Below are 26,286 nucleotides of genomic sequence, written 5' to 3' on the forward strand. Positions count from 1 at the left end.
GTTTAGCCCCAAAAAGCAATTCCTGCAGCAGGAAGAGGCATTTCTTTTGTGCTGAGCCTCTAAAAAGTATCTGCTGGGCCCTGGCAAGATGTGGTGACTCTGCTCCCTCACTGTGCTGCACCACAGGTCACAAGTTCAAAATTAAAAGCTACTCAGGCCCCTTCCCTGGAAACCTGCAGCTCCTTAATTAAGGGGAATAAGTTAGAAAACTTCCAGTGACTACCAGATTTATAGGGAGGATAAAATTAAACATGGCTACTAAAATCTGCTGTAACAAAACCTTGTTAGTGCTAATGTTCATTTATAGTTTGACTTCCCAGTGTTTAATTCCTTCTCTGGAGCAGTAAAGGGATAACAATTAAATACCCTGAAAGATGGCTTTATGACTTGCTCCGCTGTAAATCAAACTTTTAAAGTTCGTAAAAATTGCTAAAATAAAAAATGGTTTAATAGGAATGTTTTATGGCCCATAACGTTATTACAGCCCTTTTATTCCCTCTGCATTGTTACTTTAATTGGATCACAACAATTCTTGAGATTCTCATTTTTATTGGGGAAGGCATAATCTTAAATCAGAACGACCAAAAGCATCTTCGCCACATCTTTTGATTTATCCTTCATTTCCTTCAGGCTGCTGCTGTAGCCTGACCCAGCACAGGGCTCAGGGAGTGTGTCCTGGGCTGCCCTTCCCAGGATTTGCTGGATCAGCAGCCTGGGATCACAGGGTGGGCAGGGAATGCCCCTGAGCTCGTCCTGCTTTGCCTCCCCCAGGTGTCAGACCGCTCCGTGGTGGCTCTGGTCCCCAAGCAAACCTCCTCCTACAACATCCCTGCCTCTGCCAGCATCTCCCGGACATCCATCAGCAGATATGGTGAGAAATGGGATGGGAAGGGGTGGGATGGACAGACACCGGGGTGTAGGTGGGGAAAAAGCAGCGGCTCCCCCCAAAAAACCACCCAAAAGAAATGTAAATCCAGACAGAAAAACGTCCTTGGCTGCTGGTTTGGATTGCAAAGGCTTTTCCAGCTGTGAGAACAGCAAAAGGACCAGGAAAGGTGAGAGGAGGGAAAAGGAAACGGCAAGAACGGGAGCAGCCTTTGGGAATGTGGGGCCTGGGAGAGGTTCCAAGGGCTCAGAGGGGATGGGTGATGCAGGAGAGCATCTCTGAGCCCTGTGCCCCTGAGCAGAGAGGCACCACAGATAAACCTGATTCATCTGATCCTGCCCCTGTTTCCTCCCCGAGTGCAGGATCCTGAGCTCTGAGCTAATGGGTCACAAATGGGGAAGGGCAATCTTAGCACAGAGTGCAGGGATGTGCACACCTGGGAATTCCTGATTTGCATAATAGAAGGGCTCAGCACATTCCAGAGGGTCCCTGAAGATGCTGCAGCCTGAGAAAATGAGCCTGCAAGGTGCCAGGTGCACGCTCGGAACACTAAATCCACAATAATTGTAATAATAGACTTCCATAAAAGGCAGCAGTGGCAAAATCTCTCGAGTGCTGATCTTTCATTATCGTTCATTTCACAGAGTGTTTTACCAGCAAAAAGTCTCCTGACAAACCCATCTCCTCCTCTTGTTTATAGCTCCCAAAATAATGTTGGTTTTTAGCTTGAGCAAGTGTTCTGAGGAGCCAAAACCAGGGGAGTCTTGAGTGAAAACCAGGAGAAAAGGCATTTCTCCCTGCCAGGTGTAGGCCCACACATCCCATAGTACAGGTGATGGAAAAAGCAAGGCTGGGTCTCACAGCCTGAGCCCTCAGTGCTCATTGATCTCTGTCAGCTGGAAAAGCTTTTGCAAAGCACCAATATGAGCCATCATTGCTCATGTTAAGATTAATATTTCTAATTGTGCCGGCAGAATTTAAATTAGACACTTATTTACTTCCCCTGTCATATATCAGTACAGAGATATGTTTAAAAATAGAATTACTGCATGCTTCCTGAGCTGTCCCCCTGTCTGTCTCCTTAATTATATCAGTTGGAGCACTCATTTATCTAAGCCTTAATCAGGGATGAAAATCCAGCTACTTTGGTAATGACTTGAGTATTTCCCTCAGTTGATTTACAATCGATCCCTGCACTCCTGACGAGGAGGGTGAGCAGTGAATTGAAGGCTAAACTTGAGAAAATGCACGAGATTCCCAGAGAACAAAGAAATGTAGCAGGAGGAAAAATCCAGCAGGGCACGTTTGGGCTCCTCAGCCTCGTGTCTCGTCCTGGAGATGCTGAGGATCCAGGGAGAGACATTCTTTGGGAAGTTAAATATATAAATAAATGTGCCACATCTCCCCATAGTTTCTGAGCAATTCAGGAAAGCTGCCTGGTGCCCTTTGAGCTCCCTTTTCCCTGCAGGGACAGTGTGAGGCTGGACCTGCTCAGCCCAGGGATGGCACAGGGTGCAGGACTGGCCTCAGGCTCAGCTTGAATCCTCACTGCTCTCCTGAAAGCCTCACGGACAAGCTCAGCAGCTTCTCCTGCCCTTTGTGCTGGGCAGCTCCTCATTATTTGCAAATCCTGAAATCAGGGCTGTGCTTCTGCAGGAGTCAGTGCTGGGGTTGTGTGTGAGCTGTGACTCAGGGAGGATTTTTGTGTGGATTTATATGAGGAGTTCACATCAGGAAAGGATGCGAATGGGGCAGGAAAGGCCATATATGGGAGGGAAAGAAAACCTCAATTTTTTTGTTGAACGGAGACCAACACAGATTTTTGACAAACCCCAAATTTTGACAGCGCAGAACGAGAACGCGTGCAAAACAAAACCACGGCGGTTTTCTATTTCATTTCCCCCCCAAAAAAAAAACCAAAAAAAACCCCAATGCCAACAATTTGAGCATTATCAGCTCTGGTGAGGGCACTGAGGGAGGTGCAGAAGGTGTGACCAGCCTCTCTCCCTGGCTCAGACTCCACGTTCCGCTACACGGGCAGCCCCGACAGCCTCCGCTCGCGCGCGCCCATGATCACCCCCGACCTGGAGAGCGGCGTCAAGGTCTGGCACCTGGTCAAGAACCACGACCACGGCGACCAGAAGGAAGGGGACAGGGGCAGCAAGATGGTCTCTGAGATCTACCTGACCAGGCTCCTGGCTACAAAGGTAACTGAGCTGGATTCACCTGGGGAGCGCGCGGTGAGGCTCAGCGAGGGGTGCTGGTGGTGCTCAGCTCCCAGCCTGGCTGGCTTTTCCTGGGATTGGGAGAGTCCTGGAGCAGCTACAGCACAGCCCAGATTTCCTCACACTCAAGGCAATTGCTGCAATTCTCCACTTTTTTTTGCACAGTGTTAAAACTGTTCACCAATCCACAAATTGGTGAATGAAGCAGTGCCTGGAAATATTTATCCAGTTCCTTGACCAGACATGATTTTCCTGCCTTTCCCCACATGCTCATCAGTGTGGACAACACAGCTGTGCTCTGGAAAGCAAACAAAAAAAATTATTTCAGGTTACAAATAAAGAGTAAATGAATGAGTAACTGCAGGCTGGAGCTTTTTGAAAGAGCCCAACCTTGGTTATTCCCATGGGATCTGTGGTGGCACTTTTTGGGGCTGGTAACATCTGGTGTCCCTTCATGCCACCACTGCTTGCCCAGGGGAGTGCCTGTCCCTCCCCTCACCCCTGGATTGCTGCTTCTGTCACCAAAACTGCAGGAAAAACAGAAACTCTCCAACAACATCTTTTCAGTATTGGAGAATTAGGTTTACTTTATTCTGGCCAGGATGGGCAATAGAAATTATTTCATCCACACATGCCTGGGGTGTGCAGTGAAAATCATTCCATCACACATGGAGTTTTACCCCATTTTTCACATACTTATACATAAAACCTCCAAGAAAATTCACATTCACTGCTTCTAAATTACACAGTTCTTAGTACTTGATCTCCTATTGGTTATTGATCCTTTCAATGCTAGCTTGGTCCTCATGCTTTGGTTCTCTTAGCAATCATTTCCCAGACCAGGTGTCTCTGATCACACTGGGGGCAATGTTTGTCGATGTTCATTTATCCCCTTTGTATCTTCTGGCTCTGGGAATCTCCTCTTTGTTGACTTAAGCCAGAAATTCCGAAACCCTTGGTGAAGCAGAACCTTTTCAAGAGAAACTTCAATTCCCCCCACCCTGAGCAGAGGCGAACAAACCCCTGAATAAAATCCCGCTAAAAAATAAAAAAAACCAATAAATCCAGAAGCTGTCTGATTTGCCATCCTGCCATCAGGGCACGCTGCAGAAGTTCGTGGACGACCTTTTTGAGACGCTGTTCAGCACGGTGCACCGCGGCAGCGCCCTGCCCCTCGCCATCAAGTACATGTTCGACTTCCTGGACGAGCAGGCGGACAAGCACGGCATCCACGACACCGACGTCCGCCACACCTGGAAGAGCAACTGGTAACGGGGGCAGGGAGGCAGACCCGCGCGATTCTGGGCAAAAAAAAAAGAGCTGGGGGATGGTTTTGGGAAAGGGTGGGAACAGCCGAGCGCCAAAGAGGGACGCAAAGCTGGGGTTTGAGCCTTGGTGGGCTGCCGGTGTTCAGATTATGCTAAAATCCTGAAATGTCCTGATTTGGAAGGGAAGGGAGATAGCCTGGCTGTCTCTCTGCCCGGGGTGGGAGATGGGCACTGCCCTCAGGCTGTAGATCTGCACATCTGGAGTTTGGGAAGAGGGGGAAGCAAAGCTCCAGTGCCTGCCCCGTGCTGCCTGCACAGCCCTGCTGTGCCACAAATGCCAGCCCTGGCTGGGAGGGGGAGCTCAGCCCGTGGCTGCACCTTTCCCATCCCTTTGGGAAGCACCTGGAGCATTTGGGCATCAGCAGGAGATGGCACAGGGAGAAGGAGCCAGTTCTGCATGCCTAAGGCATGGGCTGCAGCCAGGTCCAGCCTCTCCAAACAGTGGGAGCTCTCACATCTCTGCCTCTGCTGCTATTTTAGGATTAAAACCTCTGTGGGTTGGAAATTTACCTCTGCAAGAAAGGAATAAAAAAGCACAACAAATGGTTGTTCCCTGAAGACCTTGTATTTTCCCCTGAGTCCCTCGTGGTTTAAAAGGCCTCTAATCATCATGGCTGCAAAAACTGCTTCCCTGCTAAGGCAGTGGGAAGCTCAAAACAATTCATTTAAAGCCTTAGAAGAAGGAGTTATTGGGATAAAAACTATAGAATCACAAGAAATTACGAGAAAAAAAGAAAGCAATGACCACCAGAATTTGGTCTGCCAGAGCCAACAGCCCCCACCAGGCCTGGACCTTCCTTCTCCCCATCTCAGCTGAGCTGCAGCATTTCCAGAAAGGGAATTTTTATGGGGATGTGGGAGAAGGCTGCCCCTGGAGCAGGTTGAAGCAAATGGAAGTTTGGATTAGGGAGCTGGGGTGGCTGGGGCTGGGGCTGAGCTGCTCTCCTGCAGCACTGCAAGAGTTAAGGCTGCAGCCTTCAGCGAGCTGGAGAGACAGAGAGAGCTGCGACTTGAAAGGTAATAGAAAGCAGCAGCTGCTTTTTTGATCCTGCTATACAGCCGAAGAAAAAAAGGAATAATAATTCCCCTTTGATTGCAAAGGCCCCGGGATTTGGGGACAAAGCCTGTGGTTCCTGCTGCCAGCTCGTGGGTGCCGGAGCACGGCCGGGCAGAGCTGATTAGTGCCAGGGCTGCCCCTGCTCACCCCACACTGCACCCTGCTCTGGTGAGCTCCTCGTGATGGGCTCCTCCTGCAGATGCTCCCCCAGTACCCCCAAACTGCCCAGCTCTGCCCTGCCCCTCATCTCCTCCACTGCTCCGTGTGGGATCTGAGCCTGGAGCAGCTCCTGGGCATGGCAGGATCCACCAGCAGCCCATCTGGGCAGCACTGGGCTAACTGGTGCTTGATGGCCTTGGCCCTGCTCCTGTTTAAATTCTCCTCTTATTCTTCCCACCATTTTTGTTCTGCCTGGGAGCACCATCCGCTGCACGAGCCCTTTCCTCGCCTTTGTCTTCTCATTTCATTTCAATTCCCACTTTGCCTCCCAGCCTTCCCCTCCGCTTCTGGGTGAACGTGATCAAAAACCCGCAGTTCGTGTTCGACATCCACAAGGGCAGCATCACGGACGCCTGCCTGTCCGTGGTGGCTCAGACCTTCATGGATTCCTGCTCCACCTCGGAGCACCGCCTGGGCAAGGACTCCCCCTCCAACAAGCTGCTGTACGCCAAGGACATCCCCAGCTACAAGAGCTGGGTGGAGAGGTGAGGGCAGCACGTGGCAGCGTGGGTGCAGGGTGCTCTGAAACCCCACGGATCTCAGGACAGACCATCCTGAGTGGAAGGGAAGCACAAGGACCAGCAGTGATGCTGCAGGGTGGTTCTCAGCCCCGCCAAGCACCGCTGCTCCTGTTTTCAGCTCATTACAGCCCACAATCCCGTTTTGCTGGATGTAAACGCAAAGCAAAAAGATGTTCTTATCCCTGCAGAGCTTAGCTTAAACCCCAGGGGGAACAGGGATATTTGGGGCGTTCCTGTTTCTCATTTTTCCCCTGACCCCTCGTTCCTGCAGGTATTACGCGGACATCGCCAAGCTCCCGGCCATCAGCGACCAGGACATGAACGCCTACCTCGCCGAGCAGTCGCGCCTGCACGCCGTGGAGTTCAACATGCTGAGCGCGCTCAACGAGATCTACTCCTACGTCAGCAAGTACAGCGAGGAGGTGGGTGTGGGCAGCAGTGTCCCCTGGGCCACGGTGTCCCCTGGAGTGATGGCATCCCCTGGGCAACGGCGTTCCCTGGGCCGTGGTGGTGTCCCCTGGAGTGATGGTGTGCTCTGGACTGTAATGGTGTTGTCCCCTGGAGCAATGGTATCCTCTAGGCAACAGTGTCTCCTGGGCCGTGGTGTCCCCTGGAGTGATGGCATCCCCTGGGCAACGGCGTTTTCTGGGCCGTGGTGGTGTACCCTGGAGCGATGGTGTGCTCTGGACCATGATGGTGTCCCCTGGGCAATGGTGTCCTCTAGAGTGATGGTGTCCTCTGGGCCATGGTGGTGTCCCCCGGAGTGATGGTGTCCCCTGGAGCGATGGTGTGCTCTGGACTGTAATGGTGTTGTCCCCTGGAGCAATGATATCCTCTAGGCAGCAGTGTCTCCTGGGCCATAGTATCCCCTGGAGTGGTGGTATCCCCTGGGCAATGGCGTTCCCTGGGCCATGATGGTGTCCCCTGGGCAATGGTGTCCTCTAGAGTGATGGTGTCCTCTGGGCCATGGTGGTGTCCCCCAGAGTGATGGTGTCCCCTGGAGTGATGGCGTGCTCTTGACTGTAATGGTGTCCCCTGGGTAATGGTGTTGTCCCCTGGAGCAATGGTATCCTCTAGGCAACAGTGTCTCCTGGGCCGTGGTGTCCCCTGGAGTGATGGCATCCCCTGGGCAACGGCGTTCCTGGGCCATGGTGGTGTACCCTGGAGCAATGGTGTGCTCTGGACCATGATGGGGTCCCCTGGGCAATGGTGTCCTCTAGAGGGATGGTGTCCTCTGGGCATGGTGGTGTCCCCCAGAGTGATGGTGTCCCCTGGAGAGATGGCGTGCTCTTGACTGTAATGGTGTCCCCTGGGCAATGGTGTCCTCTAGAGGGATGGTGTCCTCTGGGCATGGTGGTGTCCCCCAGAGTGATGGTGTCCCCTGGAGAGATGGCGTGCTCTTGACTGTAATGGTGTCCCCTGGGCAATGGGGTCCTCTAGAGTGATGGTGTCCTCTGGGCCATGGTGGTGTCCCCCAGAGTGATGGTGTCCCCTGGAGTGATGGCGTGCTCTTGACTGTAATGGTGTCCCCTGGGCAATGGTGTCCCCTGGAGTGATGGTGTCCTCTAGGCAACAGTGTCCCCTGTGCCATGGTGTCCCCAGGGTGATAGGGCCCCATGGCAGGTGTGTGGGAGAGCAGATGCAGTGCTGGGTTGTGTCGGGACCCCTCTGCTGCCTCCCAGAGCTCCTTGCCCTCCCTTCCCTGGATGCAGCCCGGCCGTAGCTGGCGCCGCTCCTGCCCCGCTGTTCTCTTCATGCACAGAGGGGTTTGGGATTGGCCACACTTGTAGTATCCTCCCCAGGAGGACTGAGAGCTAAAATATTGTGGGAGCACCTGGATACCTCAGCTCTGGCATGCACCCAGTGCTGTGGAAAATATTCATGACCCATCCAAGCTCCCCAGAAACCTGGGTGTCCTTTGGGAGCAGCACGGTCCAAATCCCTGTTGTAGTGGCGCAGGCTCCTGTTTGCAAAGGCTTCCTGGCAGCCTGAGCTCCTTTAATGAATGCATCACTTGAAACCAAGTTCTCGCCATCTGTTCCACCCCTTCATTTCGCTGCAAGAAGAACCGATTTTGTAATTATGTCCGTGAAACGGAAGGGTTTTGTCATTGAACTGCATGTAGCCATTTGTGATACAACGCCACGGCTATTTTCCCATTAGGGTTGAAAAATCTCATCACTTTCCTGCTAAACGAGACAAGAAATGTGGAGTCCAAGGCACCAGAGTGGGTTTTGTTGGGTGGGTATGGAGGGGGTCCAACTAACCAACGACAGCCAAGTTTCTTTGCTGTTTATTGGGATTTCACAGCTCTCCACTTGGAGTTGCTCACATCTCGCTGCCCACCCACCTCTCCCACCCCCTCTCTCACGCTGATTTCTCTCTCTGATTCATTTTTTTCCCCCTTTTCCTGTTCTCTCCCCCAGCTCATTGGCGCTCTGGAGCAGGATGAGCAGGCTCGGAGGCAGCGCTTGGCTTACAAAGTAGAGCAACTCATTGGGGCCATGTCCTTCGAGAGCTGAAGGAAGGTCACGGGCAGCAAAGGGCAGAGGATCGCACGGACTCTCGGGAATTTGGAGGGAGAACAAGCAAGGAAGGCACTGGACACACCCCCAAGGCTCTTCTGGAGAGAGCAGAGCCTGGCTCAAGGACTGGCTGTGTTCAAAAATCATACAGGATCCAGTTTGAAAGGGCAGGAAGGGAAGAAGATGAAACATCTCAATCCAAGTCCAAGCAAGGTGGATCATTTTTTTCAAGTGTACGCGGAAAGAAGGAACCTGGAAAGTCTGGATGTCTCCACGACTGCTGCTTTGCATGAAAATTGTTTAATGTATATTGGAAAATAAAACTTTATTTAAAGGGGGTTTTTTGTAAAAAAAAAAAAAAAAAAAAAAGAAAAAGAAAAAAAAAATAAATAGAGCAAAAACCACAGAGGCCATAGAGATAATCCTGGCAAGAAGGATCAGCTGTGAATCCTGTCCCTGAGAGCCTTCCAAGGACACGGCTCAGGCATTCTGCAAATGGACTGTCACTCCCATTGGAACATCTGGAAAACCAAAATGTCTTCGTTTTGGATTCTTACAACAAATACGAGCACAAGTTTGCACCACACCTTTTTACACAAGCAAGATAGCGTTTTGCCTGAAAATAGTCCAGTGGCTGAGTAACTTAGAGGCACTAGAAGGAACTTCACCTGAATTGCAAAACCATCAGATCATCCGACCTGTCTTGAAACCCAGCTTTATCCATGTATTTATACAGTGTCAATATATATATTTTTTTTAAAATCCCATTTACTGTCGAATGAGGGAAGACCTGAATTTCATTGCTTTTCCCTTTTCCACCTCCATCCCACCTCACTGGCTGAGCCAGCAGTGTCCAGTATGGATATGGTGATCCAGCAGTGTCCAGCATGGCCGTAGTCATCCAGGAGTGTCCAGCATGGCTGTGGTGATCCAGCAGTGTCCAGTATGGCCATGGTGATCCAACAATGTCCAGTATGGCCATGGTGATCCAGCAGTGTCCAGCATGGCCATGGTGATCCAGCAGTGTCCAGCAGAGCCCAGCATGGCTATGGTGATCCAACAATGTCCAGTATGGCCATGGTGATCCAGCAGTGTCCAGTATGGATATGGTGATCCAGCAGTGTCCAGCCTGGCCATGGTGATCCAAAAATGTCCAGTATGGCCATGGTGATCCAACAATGTCCAGTATGGCCATGGTGATCCAGCAGTGTCCAGCCTGACCATGGTGATCCAGCAGTGTCCAGCGTGACCACAGTGATCCAGCAGTGTCCAGCACTGATCCATTCAGTGTCCACTGCTGGTTCCTGCAGGTGCCACGTGAGCCAAGGCAGAGCTGGGCTGACACCTCCAGGGCTGGGTTTGGGGGTCTCCAGCAGCCGCCTCCGATTTCTCACAGCAAAACCCCCCAAACCTCAATGTTTACGGTGACAGTACTTGAAGAGCCTGGATGTTGGGAGAGCAGATTTTGTTGCTTTTCTGCTGGACGTGCAGTCCTTGGGCACAGGCTCCCTTTGGGTGTCTCCGCCAGCGTTTGCCGCCTCACCCAGGGCCAGGACTTGCATTTCCACTGGGAAAGGGAGAGAAATCTCTGCTCCAGGCAAGAGCAAACCTTAACCAGCACCCCTGGGCCAGCCAGCTCTGCTGTCGTGTCTCTGTGTCGGCGTCTCGTTGTTCTCCTCAGTTCCTTGCTGGCCCCCACGGCACACGTTCCTGTGGCCAGTGACAGGCAAATGTTTGTGAGTGTTATTTCTTTCAAAGACACCAAAGCTTATGTGTGTCCCTTTGTAGAGTGCCAGGAGGGGAAGGAATGCTGTAAATATTTCTCTCTGTAGTAAATATTGATACGTGTGCAGGCTGCAGTGGGGAGGGCAGGGAGAGGAGGCCTAATGGAAATACAAGAGTTGGCTGCTGGAGCTTGGCAATGGCAGCAAAATAATTCCTGGTGTCTGCCCAGGCAGTGTCACACCAGACTGGGACCTTCGTTTGCAGCCAGAGTGTGTTGAAGAAAAATCCATTTCCATCTCCATCCCCCTCCTCCACCATTCCTGCCTGGAGGAGCCCAGCAGGGCTCCCAGGGAGCTGCTGGCTTTCCATGTCCTGCAGTCCAGCACCAGGGGAGGGGAGAAGCACGTAGAGAAATACTCAGGAAACTTGGTTTAATTACCATTCAGTAAAAGCCATGCCAAGTCCACTTTTTTTTTGGTAATCCACTTCTGTGAGTCTCTCTGAAAAGCAGAAAATGCTGATGATAATAATCAACCTTGTGCAATAAGTTCTTGACATTTACAGCAGCCTGAGCACTGGATTTACTGAGACAGGGGGAGAGTGGCAGAAACAGAGACTGAAAGGCAGAGCTGTGTTTGCACTGCCTGTTATCCGAGAGTTCCCTTCCCAGGGATCCTGCTCCTGCACGGTGAATCTCATTTCTGAGGCAAAAAATGTGCAAAAGTCCTGCTAAAAGTCAGGCACTGCGGAGCCCAGCGCCAGGAACGTCACTGGAGCAGTCCCCAGCCTGGCCTGCTCTTTGCTGCAGGTACCCCAGGGCATGGCAGAGGGTCAGGCTTTGAAATCCTGCAGGTTTTTTGCTGGTTCTGTTCCTGCTGTCCACCCTGATCCACCACACAGCTTAGGTGAGGGATTGCCCGGTCTGTTCTAGCTGTGCTTGTTGGTTTGGGTTCCACCAAGTTCTCATGGTACTCTGAAACCCAAAAAGAGCACTCCAAAAAGTTCCTGAACGACTTCCAAACGCTTCCAAATACCAGTCTGGGGAGTTATCTCTGCAGGACTCTCAAAACACGAGTACAGCCCAAAGCAAAGGCCTGGCTGTGCCTCACACCTGGCGGTGTCCCTGCCCCACAGCCCTCGTGGTGCTCCTCTCTGCATCTCTTTGAGAGGCTCTTGTGTAGCTTTTCATCCTGCTTTCCTCCTCCTGCTCTCTCCCCTCTGACCAGGAGCACCCCCCGAGCCAAGGCTTTGTCATCCCCCCTCCCCTGTATTTTCTCAGCAGAAGTGGAGGTCCCCACACGCTCCCTGGATTCTCTGGGAGAACTTTAAGGAGACAAGGGGACAACTGAGTTCATCTTCTGTGCTGTGGGACCATCTGAGCAGCGAGGAAAAAAAAAAAAGGGAAAGCAGCAGGAGCACTTTGCAAACCAATAAGCTCTTTTACACTTCTGACTGAATCCTGAAGGAAACAGCAAAAACACCTCGTCCATCACCTGGAAAAGCTTTGGGAGGATGGCAGAGGGAACAGCACAGTCCTGGCTGGAGGGGTGGCCTAGAAATACGTTGCCAAGTATCTTCTCGTGGTGGTTGACATTAATTATGGATCTTTACAGGCAATTATATGGATTGAAGCAACATATCCCCCCGGGGCAGAGCGCTGGGAATCTCTTGCCCTGTTTGCATCCAACATTTCCATTCCTCCTTCGGGAGGAGGAAGCTTCAGATCTCAAAATGGCATTTTCTTCGCACTCGCAGCAAACTGGACTCGAGGGTTGGTCAGGAGGGGGCACTTGCCTTAGATGAAACGATTTCACGTCCCTCTCATTGCCCCCTTCCTCCTGCAAGGCCACGTGGAGTTTGGAGTCTGCAGTTCGCTCCGTTTCAGGTATTCCGACATCAAAGTGGGAGACGTCACTTGCCGGGATCTCTCTGCCTGGTGTCACCGCTTGAATAATTCCGTTTAATCTTCTGCTCATGAGCTATCAAAGCACCCACTCCGAGGGGGAGCGAGGTGCTAATCAAACGCTTCTCCACCTTGAAAGCCTTTATTAAAGCCCCACACAGGAGAGGGGAGCTGGCAGGCAAGGCTGGCCCCGCTGAGGAGCCGCAGCCACCAAAGCTCAGAGGGTGTGGACAGCCAGTGGTCCACGCTTTGCCATAAAGGATGGATTTAAAGGGAGGCAGGAGGGATCAGCACGGCCAAAGCGCTGGAAACCCTGTGGAATCCAGGATGGGTATCCCTGGAAACCCTGTGGAATCCAGCACGGATATCCCTGGAAACCCTGGGTATCCTGTCTGCAGCAGCGAGGACCCACTGTGGGGACCAGAGCTGAGAAACAAAACTGCTGCCACGGCCTGGCTGCATCCCAGCAGCATTCCAGGTGTGGAATTTCAAGATTTTCCCTGAAGGGTGGCCGTGGGGACAGCGGTGCCTCCCCAGGGCTGGGGCTGTGACACGCTGGGGACGGTGAGCGCAGTGCCAACAGAGACCTTCATCACAGCAGTGCCTTCCACACTCTGTCTTAAAATCCTGGTGGTCCATCCCCACGTCAGTGTTCCCTCCTACCTTCCACTGGACTCCACAAAAAACGTCCCAATGTAGGAAGCAGTTTGGGTGGGCACGTGGAGGGCAAAGGCGAGAGGGTTTAAGGCTCTGGGGTTGCATTCTGCACGCTGCTGGCTCCGAGCTCCTGGGGGTGGTTTTGGTGTTCAAGTCTGTGTGGGAAAAGGGTCAGAGCATCCCCTCCTGCAGTGGGCACAGCCTCCAAGCAAGGTCTCGTTCCCAGAAGTCCCCAGGAGCCAGCAGGGATGAGGAAGGCCGGGTTGGCACAGGGCAGAGCAGCTCCCAGCACAGCCCCTGTGCTGCTCCAGAGCCTCGAGCTCCTTCCCTGGCAGCAGCCCAGCCACGTTCTGCTGTCACTGGCTGTTCTCCATCCAGTTTCCTGTGCTGTCAGAGCTCACCTGTCACAGGGACTCAGCTCCCCAAACTAAATGAAACTAAAAGAGACTGACTTGAATAAGCTGGGCCATCAGGGAGAGCTCACGTGTGACTGTGCCCCGGAGAGAAGAAAAAATGTTCTGAGGAGGGTAAATAACTGACATCAAAGATGTATTAAAATGCCACAGAGCTTCAACCATCCTATTCCAGATCCACGTTTGCACCAGGGCAATAGTGCAGGGAGCTGTGACATTGTACAGTTGTGTGGAGGAAGAGCTCGGAGCACAGTCCTGTCCTCGGTGCAAACACCCAGCCTGGACCCAAAAGCAGAGACCAGCGGGTCAGAGGCTGAGGGCAAAGCACTGGGGCCAGCTCTGAGGCCACCTGCATGGGCAGGATGGTTTGGTTTTACTGATGAGACATTCAGTGGGGAAACAATCAGAGTGAGAGGTGTGTGCACTGCGAGGGCGCCGCTGGGGATCCGCTGGGCTGAGCAGCCCCAAAGGTGCAGTTTCAGTGCAGCTTGGTCAGGTTGGTTTTTCAGGGGAAGAGGGTGGGAGGTTTTGACCAGTTTTGGCTGTTTGGAAGTCTTTGTTAAAGCCCCTTCACCCTGAAAATCTCCAGATTTGGGTGCTGGTCCTGTTCTGGGCAGGGAAAGGAACAGCTGCCGGAGCCCCAGCTGCGGGTGGTGCCTGGTGCCTTCCTGGCTCCTGGAAGAAAACTGGGGGTCTGTGGTGTGAGCCCTGCACCCCAGGGTGCTCTTTGGGGTGCTGGGGTCAGAGAAGGGCAGGTGGAAGGGTGGGGCAGTGTGGGCTGGCAGAGCCCCCCTGCTCCATGCTGGAAAAGCCACTCCATCTCTCCAGGGTGTCTGTGCCCGCCTGGCTGAGGTGGCACCAGCGGTGTCGTGGCCGTGCTGTGAGCATGGCAGTGTCTCTGTGCTTGTTCTTTCAGATCCCCCTTTGTCCTGTGTTTCCCATCCCTCTCCTTCCTTTGTGACCGTGGAATATAATCCTGAGAAAATCGCCCTTTCTGCAGCGTTGAGGAACACGCCCCAAAGGCCCGCCGGGTCCTTCCAGTTGCACGGACAACATCCCAAATATCCCAAACTCCCCGGGCCTCCCAAGGCTGCCAAATCAAACACCAGATCTCCTGTATGGCCTTTCCTTTGGGATTTTTAATACCTCTCTTTCGGATAAGCTTGGAAGTTTATGCAACAGCTTCTCCAGCCGGCGTTCCCGTCCCGAGGACTGGGCACACAAAGGTGCAGAGGAGCCGTGGGGAGGGCAAAAAGCTGATTTTGCCACGTTATTTCATGGCTTCAGAAGACGCAGTAGAAAGTCCTTGTCTTACTGCTGAGTTTTGGTGTTGATGGCACCTTGGGGGCCGCTAGGAGAAGCAGCAAGGGGAAGGGAAGGTACAGGTACTAAAACTTCTGGAGTCCCCCCAAAAACAGAATGTAGAGGTATCAGCCATGGAACAGATTCTGATTTCTTCTTCCCCTTCTCCTCCTCACAGACCAACCCCCAGCAGTTTTAGGGGATTTGTGTGTTGGCAGGAACAAGGAATTTATTTGTATCTGTGCCCATTCCACCGCATCGTTCTCTGGCTCCTCCCCTCCCCGTTATACTTGACACACTGGAGTTCTGTATTATATTTTTTTTTAAGATGATTGTCTGTTTTTTGTTGTTTTTACAAGTGTTGTGGAAAAAAAAATGTAAGAAAGTTTAAGTATTTAAAAATGTTCCAAGGAAATAAAAGGGGGTTTTGTTATTATTCTAATATATTATTGTGTACCTATTGTAAATATGAAACACTCCTATTTTGCAAGCCAAGGACTCACTTTGTACTGTTGTTATATATAAATAAAGTTTACTGGTTAAAAAAACCCTCCTGAGTGGCTCCTTATTTTCCAGTATGTGCTGTGTGGCATTTATTGTGTGAGGAATATTTATTTACTGAATCCCAGCAGCACGAAATGGGTGAGTGGAAATCCCAGAGTGGTTTGGCTTTGAAGGAACCTTAAAGCCCATCCAGTGCCACCCCCTGCCATGGGCAGGGACACCTCCAACCCTGTCCAGCCTGGCCTGGGGCACTCCCAGGGATGGGAAATCTGGAATAACCCCTGAATGGTGGAGCTGGGGAGCAGCTGGGATGGGGTCCCCAACACCTGCAGGCAGGAGCAGCCTTAGGGACTGCATGAAATTCCTCTTATTTCCAGCTGGAGCAGGAGCAGCAAACCCTGTTTGCAAACAGAAGAGCTGGGTGAGTTCTTTGTGTTTTCCCCTCGCTGAAAGGCTCAGTCCTTGAGGTGAAACACTTCTGCTTCCATCTCATAAATTCAAGCCAACGTCTCGGCGAGCGCTGAGAGGCATCTGCTGAGCAGCAGAACCAGCCAGTGACTTCTCCAGCAGCTGTCTGTCAACTTTAATGACCAATATGGTCGCAATTACAGCAATGAACTTTCTCTAACAGCCCAAAATTACTCTGGATGATGATAAGTGACAGAAAAATGGAGACCCTTAAGGAAGCATTAAAGAAGAAACGTGGATACGGAACAAGAGGTCTCGCTGCTTTTTCTGGAGGATCTCAAGGGGTGGTTTTGGTTTTTTTTTTTTCCCTTTCCAAATTAGGTACTAAAAAGGATAAATCTAAGCCAGAAGAGGAAGGCCTGGCACACTGTGGTCACAGCAGGGAGTTCAGTGCTGCCCTGGGATGAGCTTTTATGGATATTTGACTCTGAATCCTCTGGTTTTAGTGCAGGGCTAATGGGGAGATGGGAAGCTGCTCCCGTTTGAAGGGAATGCAAATCCATCCTGTCAGAGCAGCACGCTGCTCCTCAGGCAGGTCATTGCAGCTTATTTCCCTCAAACTGAGACCAAAGCTTGACACTGACCTCAGGGGGGGCAGTTTGGCCACATCCTGCTGTCTCCCCCTTGAAACCAGCAGGTTTGACCTCCCCAGACAGATCCCATGGGCTGGAAGTCCTGGAACCATTCCAGTGCTGTGGCCACCCAGCGTGGAGAGGAGTTTTCACATGATTTGTGAATTAGGGAATAAAAGAGGAGACTCCTGTTTTTCACCTGTGCCTTGGGTAAGTCTAAATATAAAGAATTAAATAGGAACTGAGTTTCCCAAGTTTTCCTAAGGGCTGGGGGAGCTGGAATTGTGTTTTACCTTCAGAGATGCTGATCATGGCTTATCCATGGCCACTGCACTGTAGGACAGACCCTGGAGGCAGGGCAGCAGCTGCCAGGAAAATCTCCACTCCCTGTGACCCTTTGGGAGGTTATTGACTCCTTCAGCTCAGCAAAGGAGAAAGAAATTCCAACAGGAATCGACAGCATCGACCGTGGGGTCATTTGTATTCATCTGCACCTTGTTAATAGATGTAATAAGGATACTCAATTAAAAATTACATTTTATCTGGCGTGCACTTCACAGGCCTTTATTGGCACTGACAAGGTCAAGTGATGCTTAATAAAGGTTATATAAAATGCAGATGGCTTGGATCCCTCTGTCACACCCACATCCAGGGCAGGGGAGTGAGGAGCCACGGACACAGCGTGGGAAGAGTCAGGGCAGCAGGTTTGGATCTTCCACGTGGGAAGTTTGGGGGTCCCGGCACTGAAAGAGCAGCAGGATATCCTGGAGTTTCCCTGCCAGCCCTGCATCCCCGTGGGCAGCTCTGATCCCCCCTCCTGAGCGTGGGGGTGCTGCCGTTGTTCCGTCACTGTCACTCTGCAGATTGTGCAGCAGATTTTGGACATCCTGGTGCTGGCTTTTCCAGCCTGGTTATCAGGGCGAGCTAATGGAGGTGACACTTCCAATTATCAAATACAGCCGTGGCATTAATTTTGACCTGTTTAAATTTCAGCATCTTTTCCCTTCTGTGAGTGCCTAGCTGGAGGGTGACGTGGAATTGGATGGAATCAGACAGTGAGCTCAGGCTGGCAATAAGGGCCACAAAAATCCCCTGCTCTTTATTTATGCAGGGTCTGGTTAGATTTAAGTGGCCAACTCATTTGTAATGGAAATTTAATTCTGTGTTATTGGACACTTCAGTGCTTAAAATGGAGCAGATCACTAAAACCCACATTAAATCCCCCCCTCTCAACTCCAGGTTCTTTGCAAGGGACATTTGGGACCCCTCACCTGCTGGGGCTATAAAAAATATAATTTAATTAAGATTTAAAAGTAATAATAATAAAACATAAAACATTACCCTGGGTGCCAGCACAACCTGGAACCTGCAAAATATTGATGTTGTCCCAGGCTGACATCAACGTGATGAAAATTCATTAATTAATTTAGAGATCATCCTGAAGAGAAATCTTGTCTGTGCTCCAGAATATTGACAGGTCTGTGCAGGCAAGTGGATACAAAATAATGTGAAAGTATAAAAACACAATATAAAATAGATGTACAGCATAATCCAACATGAACACGTCTGTATCTATTTGGATCAAGAGTACACCCCGAGGTTCATGTTAAACTTAAAATTACAAATATTGATGCCAAAACAAAGGGGTTGTTTTTACTCCCAAATTATACTTAGGAAAATAGGAACCACTCAGGCTTTATTGTCACCTCATAATTAACTCCAGTGAAGGAATGTCGGAGAAGGGAGACTGGACACCCGGTGGTCATCAGCAGATCTCGTTTATTGTACCTTTTGCTCTAGCTTAAATACAGTTCTTAATTAGCTCATGCATAGTGCAAAATCATAGCTCACTATTGGTTACATCGTTTTAGCATCATTGGTATTACACAGCTGTATGCTTCTACATTTTTGCGGTTTCTAGCAGACTTTCAGTCTATCTTTAACCTTCTATTTATCACATTCCTTAGCACATTCCTTAGCATGTTCCTCACTCTCAAGGGCACCCTGTCCTTCAGGCTGCCTCTCGCCTATATCTCTTCCAACTTAGTTTGACTATGCCCTTTCTCAGCAAGCCATGCCTGAACAATACTCTCTACACTTCTCTCTACAAAGGAATCTAATTACAAATGTTCAATGCTGCCCCAGGGCAACGTGTGTAGGAAAAGGGAAGGAGGATGGTCAGGCTTAAACAACTCAGGTAAAAATGAACTCCATGGTAATATTTGATAATTAAGAATGTCTCTATCAGCCTGTCTGGCTATTAATGAATTGGGCTGTTCTTTTCACATTTGATTACTGGAGTTTTATGATGCCTGCTCGCCTTTATTGCTCCTGGGAATGGGCTTGTCTGTGGGCTGAGCACCAGCAATAATGGCAGAGAATGAGTTGGGTTGGAAATGATCTTAAAATTCAGCCAGTGCCACCCCTGCCATGGCAGGGACACCTCCCACTGTCCCTGGTGCTCCCAGCCCTGTTCACTGAAACAACTCAGGTAAAAATGAACTCCATGGTAATATTTGATAATTAAGAATGTCTCTATCAGCCTGTCTGGCTATTAATGAATTGGGCTGTTCTTTTCACATTTGATTACTGGAGTTTTATGATGCCTGCTCGCCTTTATTGCTCCTGGGAATGGGCTTGTCTGTGGGCTGAGCACCAGCAATAATGGCAGAGAAGGAGTTGGGTTGGAAATGATCTTAAAATTCAGCCAGTGCCACCCCTGCCATGGCAGGGACACCTCCACTGTCCCTGGTGCTCCCAGCCCCGTTCACTGGGCACTGCCAGGGATGCAGGGGGAACCACAGCAGCTCTGGGCACCTGTGCCAGGGTGTTGGGGCATTTAATTCCATTTTGAGGACCTCAGCACTGCAGAAACACCGGGGATGAATCCATTCCTTAGTCCTGGCTGGACACACGGAGCCCTGATTCAAAGGGGTGGGAGATGGCCAGGGGTCCCTGGGATGCTGGGAACACACGGACACCTCACGTTAGGGGGGCAGTGACTCTCCAGGAGCCACCAGGACATGCCAGAGCTGGCCCTGGACACACAGGCAACTCATGTTAGGATGGCAGTGACTCTCCAGGACATGGGCAGGACTGCCAGAGCTGGCACTGGACACATGAACATCTCATGTTAAGGTGGCAGTGGCTCTCCAGCACCACCAGAACATGGGCAGGACTGTCAGAGCTGGCTCTGGATGCATGGAAACCTTGTGCTGAGGTGGCAGTGGTTCTCCAGGAGCCACCAGGACGTGGGCACAGCTGCCAGAGCTGGCTGGGTACACACGGGCACCTCATTTTAAGGTGGCAGTGACTCTCCAGGAGCCACCAGAACATGCCAGAGCTGGCTGAGGACACACGGGCACCTCATGTTAAGGTGGCAGTGTTTCTCCAGGAGCCACCAGGACATGCCAGAGGTGGCCCTGGACACACGGGCAACTCATGTTAGGATGGCAGTGACTCTCCAGGAGCCACCAGGACATGGGCAGGACTGTCAGAGCTGGCACTGGACACACAGACACCACGTGCTGAGGTGGCAGTGGCTCTCCAGGAGCCACCAGGACATGCCAGAGCTGGCTGGGGGCACACGGACCCCTCGTGCCGGTGCCGGTGGGTGGCAGAGCTGCCTGGCACCCCGGGGCTGGCTGTCTCTCACGCTGGCATTGTCATTCCGCTCCAGCCGCCGCCTGCCTGCAGAGGAGAAAGCGTTTTCTCTTTTGTTCGCACTCAATTAGGCTGAGCTTTGAGGAGAAGATGGGAATGCTTAAAAGTTCCTTTTTTCAGCCCGCACAAAGGGAGGCGCGGGGATGGTCTCGGGGGAGAGGCGCTCCTGCACGCGTTTTTTTTTTTTTTTTTAGGATTCTTTTGACGTTCATTTGATTTTTGCAGCGGGAACCTGAGCTGCCTCTGAGCTCCCCACAAAGGCATCGCCTCGGGCTGTACAGGGGTTTATAGCCCGGGTCAGGACCTCATCGATATTTGATATGTGCTCAAATGGCATCTTAGCCTTTGACAAGGCCGGGTCAGCTCCAGAACCCTTCCTGGGAGGGACAGGGCTCAAGGCAAGGCACACACAACAAATGCACCAGAGGAAGAGATCAAGGAGCAGGAATGCTGCAATCCACCCTGGCAGGGAGCTCAGAGGGCTGCTGTGTGCCTGGCCTGGCCTGTTTGCTGTGCAGGTAGCAGCAGGAGCATCCCTGGATGATTCCAGAAGGATTGGGAGCGAGCAGGGATGGCCCTGGCCAGCAAGCCTTGCCGTGCTGGAGGATGGAATTCATCTCACCTGCTGGGAATAAGAGAGATCAGTGTTTCCAGAAGGCAAATCACCCTCTGGATGCTGTAATTCCCTGCATCCCTGTCGGGGCAGGAGCTGCTGGAGCTCGGTGGGTGTTGGCAGGTGAGGGCGCAGGAAATGCAGCCACCTGTGCTAATTGCAGGGCTCAAACAAACACCTCATTTACACACACACGCTAATGAACTGGCTGCCTTTTGGCGGGGAGCTGGGCAGTGGGGAGCTCTGCAGGGACCTCCCGAGGCTGCAGCTCTGGAATTCCCTCCCTCCTTACACGGAGGAGCTGCTGGTGGGGAGCCAATGCCCCCAGCCACGAGCTGGAGGATTAGCAGCTTGGCAATGGATATGGTTACAGCAATAATCTGTGGAGTGATTAATATGGAGATGATTTTTGGATTAATAAGGATGCAGCAGAGCTGGCTGCTCAGGAGAGGTGTTTGCACTCTGCAGCTTGAACGCAGTGACCGTCACCTTAATGCCGTGATTAAATCCACGTTTAAGACACCTCATTAAATTAGAGTGTAAGAGTGAATTCTCATAACCCACAGCAGGAAATGCGCTCAGGCCTGGTGGGTGAAGAATGCCAGGAGATCCCTGGAGCACCTCTGGGAATCCCTGGAGCACCTCTGGGAATGCCAGCCCCACCTGGCAGGTGAGCCTGCGCTGCTCCCAGGTGTGTGGCTTCACCTCAGCTTCGAAGCTGCTGTCCCCAGCAGGGATCCTGACCATGGTGACGCTGCCACAGCCGCCCCTGTGCAGCTGTGGCACCTTCGGTGAACTCGGTTCAGCTGCAGGATGACTCCTGAGCAGAAAAAATCCACTGCAAAGCACAGCTGAGGGGCTCCTGCCACGCTCTGAAGTGCACCGAGCTTGCCCACCTCTGCTGAGCCCTGGAAACGAGGGGTTCCCACTTCAAAAAGGGGGTTAAACGTGCAGGTGGATCCCTGACCTGTCTGCAAAGCACTGACCTAGAAGGGAAGGAGCCTTTCTAGTGCTTTGAGGGCTCCCCTGCAGTCAAAGCTCAGCTCACGTCCCCCTCAATTGCCTTTGGCTGCTCTGGGGATGAAAGCAGCCTTTGGCAGAGGGGATTTGAGAGCTGAGGCACTGCAAATCCTCTCCTTCCAGCCCAGGCAAGGACTCGAGGGGCCCCTGGGGGCCGGGGTCACCCCTGCCCAGGCGTGTGCCCGGCCCTTGTGCCCTGTGCTCTTTGTGAAACACTCTCCTGCATTTCCTGCTTGCTTTGGCAGGTCACAGCTGCTCTGAGCTCCGAGCTCTGAGCCCTTCTGCCCAGGTTCCACACGGGAGTGCTCCTCAGCTCCTCCTCGCCCTGCATTTCAGGGATAAACCCTCCCAAACTGGGACAGGGAATGGGGTGTGGAACACGGACAGCACACACAGCCCAGGGTTGCTGGGGCTGCCCTGGGCAGGAGGGTTCACAAGGGTTTGCTCTTCACTTATTTTAGCTTTAACTCACTGGCTTTGCATTTATCGAGCCCGAGCCGAGGTGCTTGAGGATTAATTGATGCTGGCTGCTGAGCAAAGCTCATTAAGCAGCAGCTTTGGGGTGCAAGTGGCCGCTCACGGGGGCTGTAATGAGCAGGACCAGAGCTCCCGGGCTGGAACTTCTCTCCCCCAGCATCTGTTGCCACAATTACAGCCCCAGAGCCACGGGAGCAGCACAAAAAGAGCCCTATTAGAGCAAACAGCTCTGGCCACGGGCCAGCAGGGGTTTCCTGGGGAGCTCTGGCCAGCAGTGGGGTCACCACGGTGTTTGGGGAGCCCCCCCTGCACAGGGCAGGGATTCCACCAGTGGCAGGACCCCGGGCTGTGGGATGGAGGGGGGGGGCTGCCAGGGGGCTCCCCCGGGGCTGGAGCGGTGGCCACAGCAATTAGTATCCCGCAGTGATTAATACCGCGCAATTTGTGCCCGCGCTGTAATTACAGGGATAATTTATGCACGGGGTTGATGGCAGCGGAACGCTCCTGCTGCCGGTCCCGGGTGTTCCCAGGGCACAGCTCCGACCCCCGGGGGCAGTGCCCGGTCCGTGCAGGGGATGCAGGAGATGCTCGGGATGTGGAGATGCCCGGGATGCAGGAGATGCCCGGGATGCAGGAGATGCCCGGGATGCAGGAGGTGCAGGGGATGCAGGAGGCTCTCGGGATGTGGAGGTGTTGGGGATGCAGGACGTGCAGGGGATGCAGGAGGGGTTCAGAATGCAGGAGGATGCAGGAGATGCCCGGGATGCAGGAGGCGCTCGGGATGTGGAGGTGTTCGGGATGCAGGAGATGCTCGGGATGGGAACGCTCCTGCTGCCGGTCCCGGGTGTGCCCAGGGCACAGCTCCGACCCCCGGGGGCAGTGCCCGGTCCGTGCAGGGGATGCAGGAGATGCTCGGGATGTGGAATGCAGGAGGATGCAGGAGATGCCCGGGATGCAGGAGGCGCTCGGGATGTGGAGGTGTTTGGGATGCAGGAGGTGCAGGGGATGCAGGAGGGGTTCAGGATGCAGGAGGATGCAGGAGATGCCCGGGATGCAGGAGGCGCTCGGGATGTGGAGGTGTTCGGGATGCAGGAGATGCTCGGGATGCAGGAGGCGCTCGGGATGCAGGAGATGCTCGGGATGCTCTGGTCCCGCCGCTCCGGCTCCATCTGGTGGCTTCCCAGGGTTTGTTTTTCCCTGGATGCGCCGCTCCTGGAGCACTCCCGAGGACTCCGAGCCGGGATAGGAGAGCGGCGCTGGCCAGGCTTTGGAGGGATCGCAGGGATTTGCACTGGGTGGGGACTGACGCCGGATTTCTGTCGGGTTTGTATCAGTTTGCTTTTTTCCAGCACTTTCTGATACGGTTTGGCTCAGCTTTCCCCTGCTCATGGCCCGGGCACACAGGCTCTGACTCAGCCCTGTCTCTGCAGCTCGGCAGATGCCGGGGATGAAGCCGAGGACAAGGGTTTGGAATAACGATCTGTGATGTCCTGGCCTCCCAGCCCAGCTGGCAGCTCGGATCCTGATTTGTATAGAGCAAACAGTAAACAAAACCAAAAAAAAAAAAAAAAAAAATCCTGATCTATGCATAGAGGCAGGGGATTGTGAATGGACTGGCTTTAAAATCTGAAAGCTTGTCCTCAGATTGTCACCTTGGGGCTGGGACAAGGCTCTGTATCCTTCTGCTTCTGTTTTAAGGGGGGTTTTGCCTCATTTGGAAAAGAAGGATAAAACGAAGTGAGAGCTTATGAACTCAGTGGGATGGTTCTCACCCCAAAACGCTCTAGGGGCTGTGGCTCAGCCCTTTGAGTTGCCCTGATGCTCTGCAGTGAAGGAACTGGGCTCTGAGGGCCACCAAGGGCTGGATTTTGGAGCTGTGCCCCCACTCCAGGTGGGATGGGATCCTCCCCCCGAGCACAGCCACGACCCAGCTGCTGCTGTGGCAGAAAGAAACCCGAGAAATAAATGGGATAAAAAGCATTTCAGCAACTGCACGGGCTGCTCCCAGCGTGCTCCTCTGGGGTGAGCGATGGGAGCCTCCCTCTGAATTCCCTGGAATTCCCTGCAGGGAACATTCCCGATTAAAGCAGGAGGATCCTGCTCCCACCTGGCTCCCTGGTGCTGCTCACAGAGGCTCGGGAAGGCACATCAGAATAAACGTGACCCTCTTGAAGGCAGCTGATGCTGCAAAGGTCAAAAGAAATGACTGACGGCGAGAAAAGTACATGCTAATATTTCTCCAAGAGGAGAAAGAATTACATATAATGGGTGTAATATTCAGAGAGAGAGAGCACAGCCTGGTGACTGATGCCAGCATTTTAAAGGCACTTAAGCCTTAAATTTCCCCTTGATAAAAGTTATGTCACGTCACTCTGACACGGGTTGTGGGGGAAGTGTCACCAAAACAGAGCCGGGGGAGAGGAGCGGCAGGGAAATCAGCAGGAGCAGAGGGTGCCAAGCTCCCTGGGGAACATCCCCTGGAAAGTGTGCTCAGCACAGCTCCGGCCACCCAGGGCTTTGTTGTCCTTTTCCCTACAAGAAAGAGCCCCCAGATTCCCCTGTCTGCTGCAGCAGCTGGTTCTGATCAGCACCAAGAGCATCACACCCTCAGCTTGGACACGGCCAAGGGTGGGACCTGCAAATGCCGAGCTTTGCTCCAAGCTCGTGTTTGTGTCAGGTTGTTGTGAAACGAGGAGCTGGGGCTGTGGGAAATTCGGGGTTTGGGCAGAGGATGCAGGGTGAGGATGCAGCATCCTGAGGGAGCGCCAGGCCCTGGTTTTTTTAAGTTTTTTTAAGCCTTGTGATGTTTATATTCTTGTAACGAATTTTTTTCAATACACTTGATGTAAATAATTTATCGTTTTGCATTCTTTTATAGAGGAGGAGAAGTTTGATGGGCTGTTTTGTCCAGTGTCTTTGGGGAGGTGGCACTGTCACCTCCAGTCCACTGTCACCTTTGGAAATCTAGAAATGTTGGAGTCAGAAATGAAAAAGTCCCTTTTTTACATGAAAGAACAGCATGTGCACTGTGTTGTTTCACGTCCTGTAGTGACACACCCCAGCACCTCAGCTCTGAGCAGAGAGGAGCTGCTGCTCCAAAAACCATTCTGATTTATTGATCTCTGGGCTGGGCACACAAAAACCCCAACAGCATAATCATCAAAGTGATAAACTTTATGCTTCTCTATCACAAAAAAAAAAAATAATTGTTCTGCCTGAGCATCATTATCCCAACATTTCTCTGCTCCTGTGTCAGTTACTGAAAATAAAGGTTCATTTCTCCCATTATAATGAGCTGCACTTTCAATAATTCACAGGCAGTTTTTTGCTGGGCTTTATTTTTTAATCTTCATCACAAGGTTATGAAATTGGTGCCATTTTCCTGAGTGTTCCTGAAGGATCAGCAGGGAAGTGCAGATTTGCTGCAGTTCATTTAGTGGGATTTTCCTGTGCTCTTTTTGAATTATTATTATTATTATTATTGTTATTATTATTATTTCCAGTGCCTACTACTGAGGGAAGACGAGGGTTCAGGGAAGACTTGGAATGAAATTTGGGCCCCAAAGGTGCCCTCCATCTTTAGAGACAACGTTTTCTATTCCTGATTACTTTGATACCTGCAGAAGTCTCTGAAGCAGTGAAATCCTTACAAAACCATTCCAGGCTAAAAAAGTGCTTTTTTTCCTCCCCTCTCTTTGTATTGTTTCTTACCTGGTTTGATGTATGATACCTTCACATATGCTCTGTGTATACATATTTAATTTTCCATGCAGAAAGTTCTGCCTGTCTTCAGGAACAGGATGTGGAACTCTTGTGGCATTAATCTGGGAGCATCATGAATTATGGTGCTATTTCTGAACGCTTTCTTCATCTGTATGAAATGATTATTTGACAGAACAGCCGTTCAATATTGTTGGAATAATTATTATGCTTGTTTACTACATCAATTTGAGCTGTTATCATGGATTCTTTGAAATGCTGGATAATTACATAAATAATTAGGAAACACTCCATCAGAGCATTTTAGGGCAAAGCAGAGCTGCTGATCTTTTATACACCCAGGATGAAAACTTGGGAAAAGAGGAGGGAATGCATGGCACCATGAATAGGTGGTTTTCCATCAGTTCCCACTCTTGGCTCCTCCTCATCCTCCCCGTGCCCTCAGGGCACTGCACATCCCTAAAACATGGCATGGTCTGGTTATTTCC

General features: G+C 51.8%; 1 protein-coding gene across 3 annotated transcripts in view; it reads left to right on the forward strand.

The window, feature by feature from the left end:
* Positions 1-15,311, forward strand: part of PLXNA2 (plexin A2) — a 138,929-nt gene extending 123,618 nt beyond the window's left edge. For all 3 annotated transcript variants that reach the window (XM_041466980.1, XM_041466974.1, XM_041466988.1), the window contains exons 27-32: positions 772-871; positions 2,903-3,093; positions 4,210-4,379; positions 5,988-6,200; positions 6,508-6,658; positions 8,663-15,311. In XM_041466980.1, the coding sequence (XP_041322914.1) occupies positions 772-871; positions 2,903-3,093; positions 4,210-4,379; positions 5,988-6,200; positions 6,508-6,658; positions 8,663-8,758 (921 nt within the window). In that variant the 3' untranslated portion in view covers positions 8,759-15,311. The remainder of the gene's footprint in view (positions 1-771; positions 872-2,902; positions 3,094-4,209; positions 4,380-5,987; positions 6,201-6,507; positions 6,659-8,662) is intronic.
* Positions 15,312-26,286: the final 10,975 nt, after the last annotated feature.

The sequence above is a fragment of the Pyrgilauda ruficollis genome, unplaced genomic scaffold (genome assembly GCF_017590135.1).
Source record: "Pyrgilauda ruficollis isolate IOZ18807 unplaced genomic scaffold, ASM1759013v1 scaffold100, whole genome shotgun sequence".
Taxonomy (NCBI): Eukaryota; Metazoa; Chordata; class Aves; order Passeriformes; family Passeridae; genus Pyrgilauda; species Pyrgilauda ruficollis.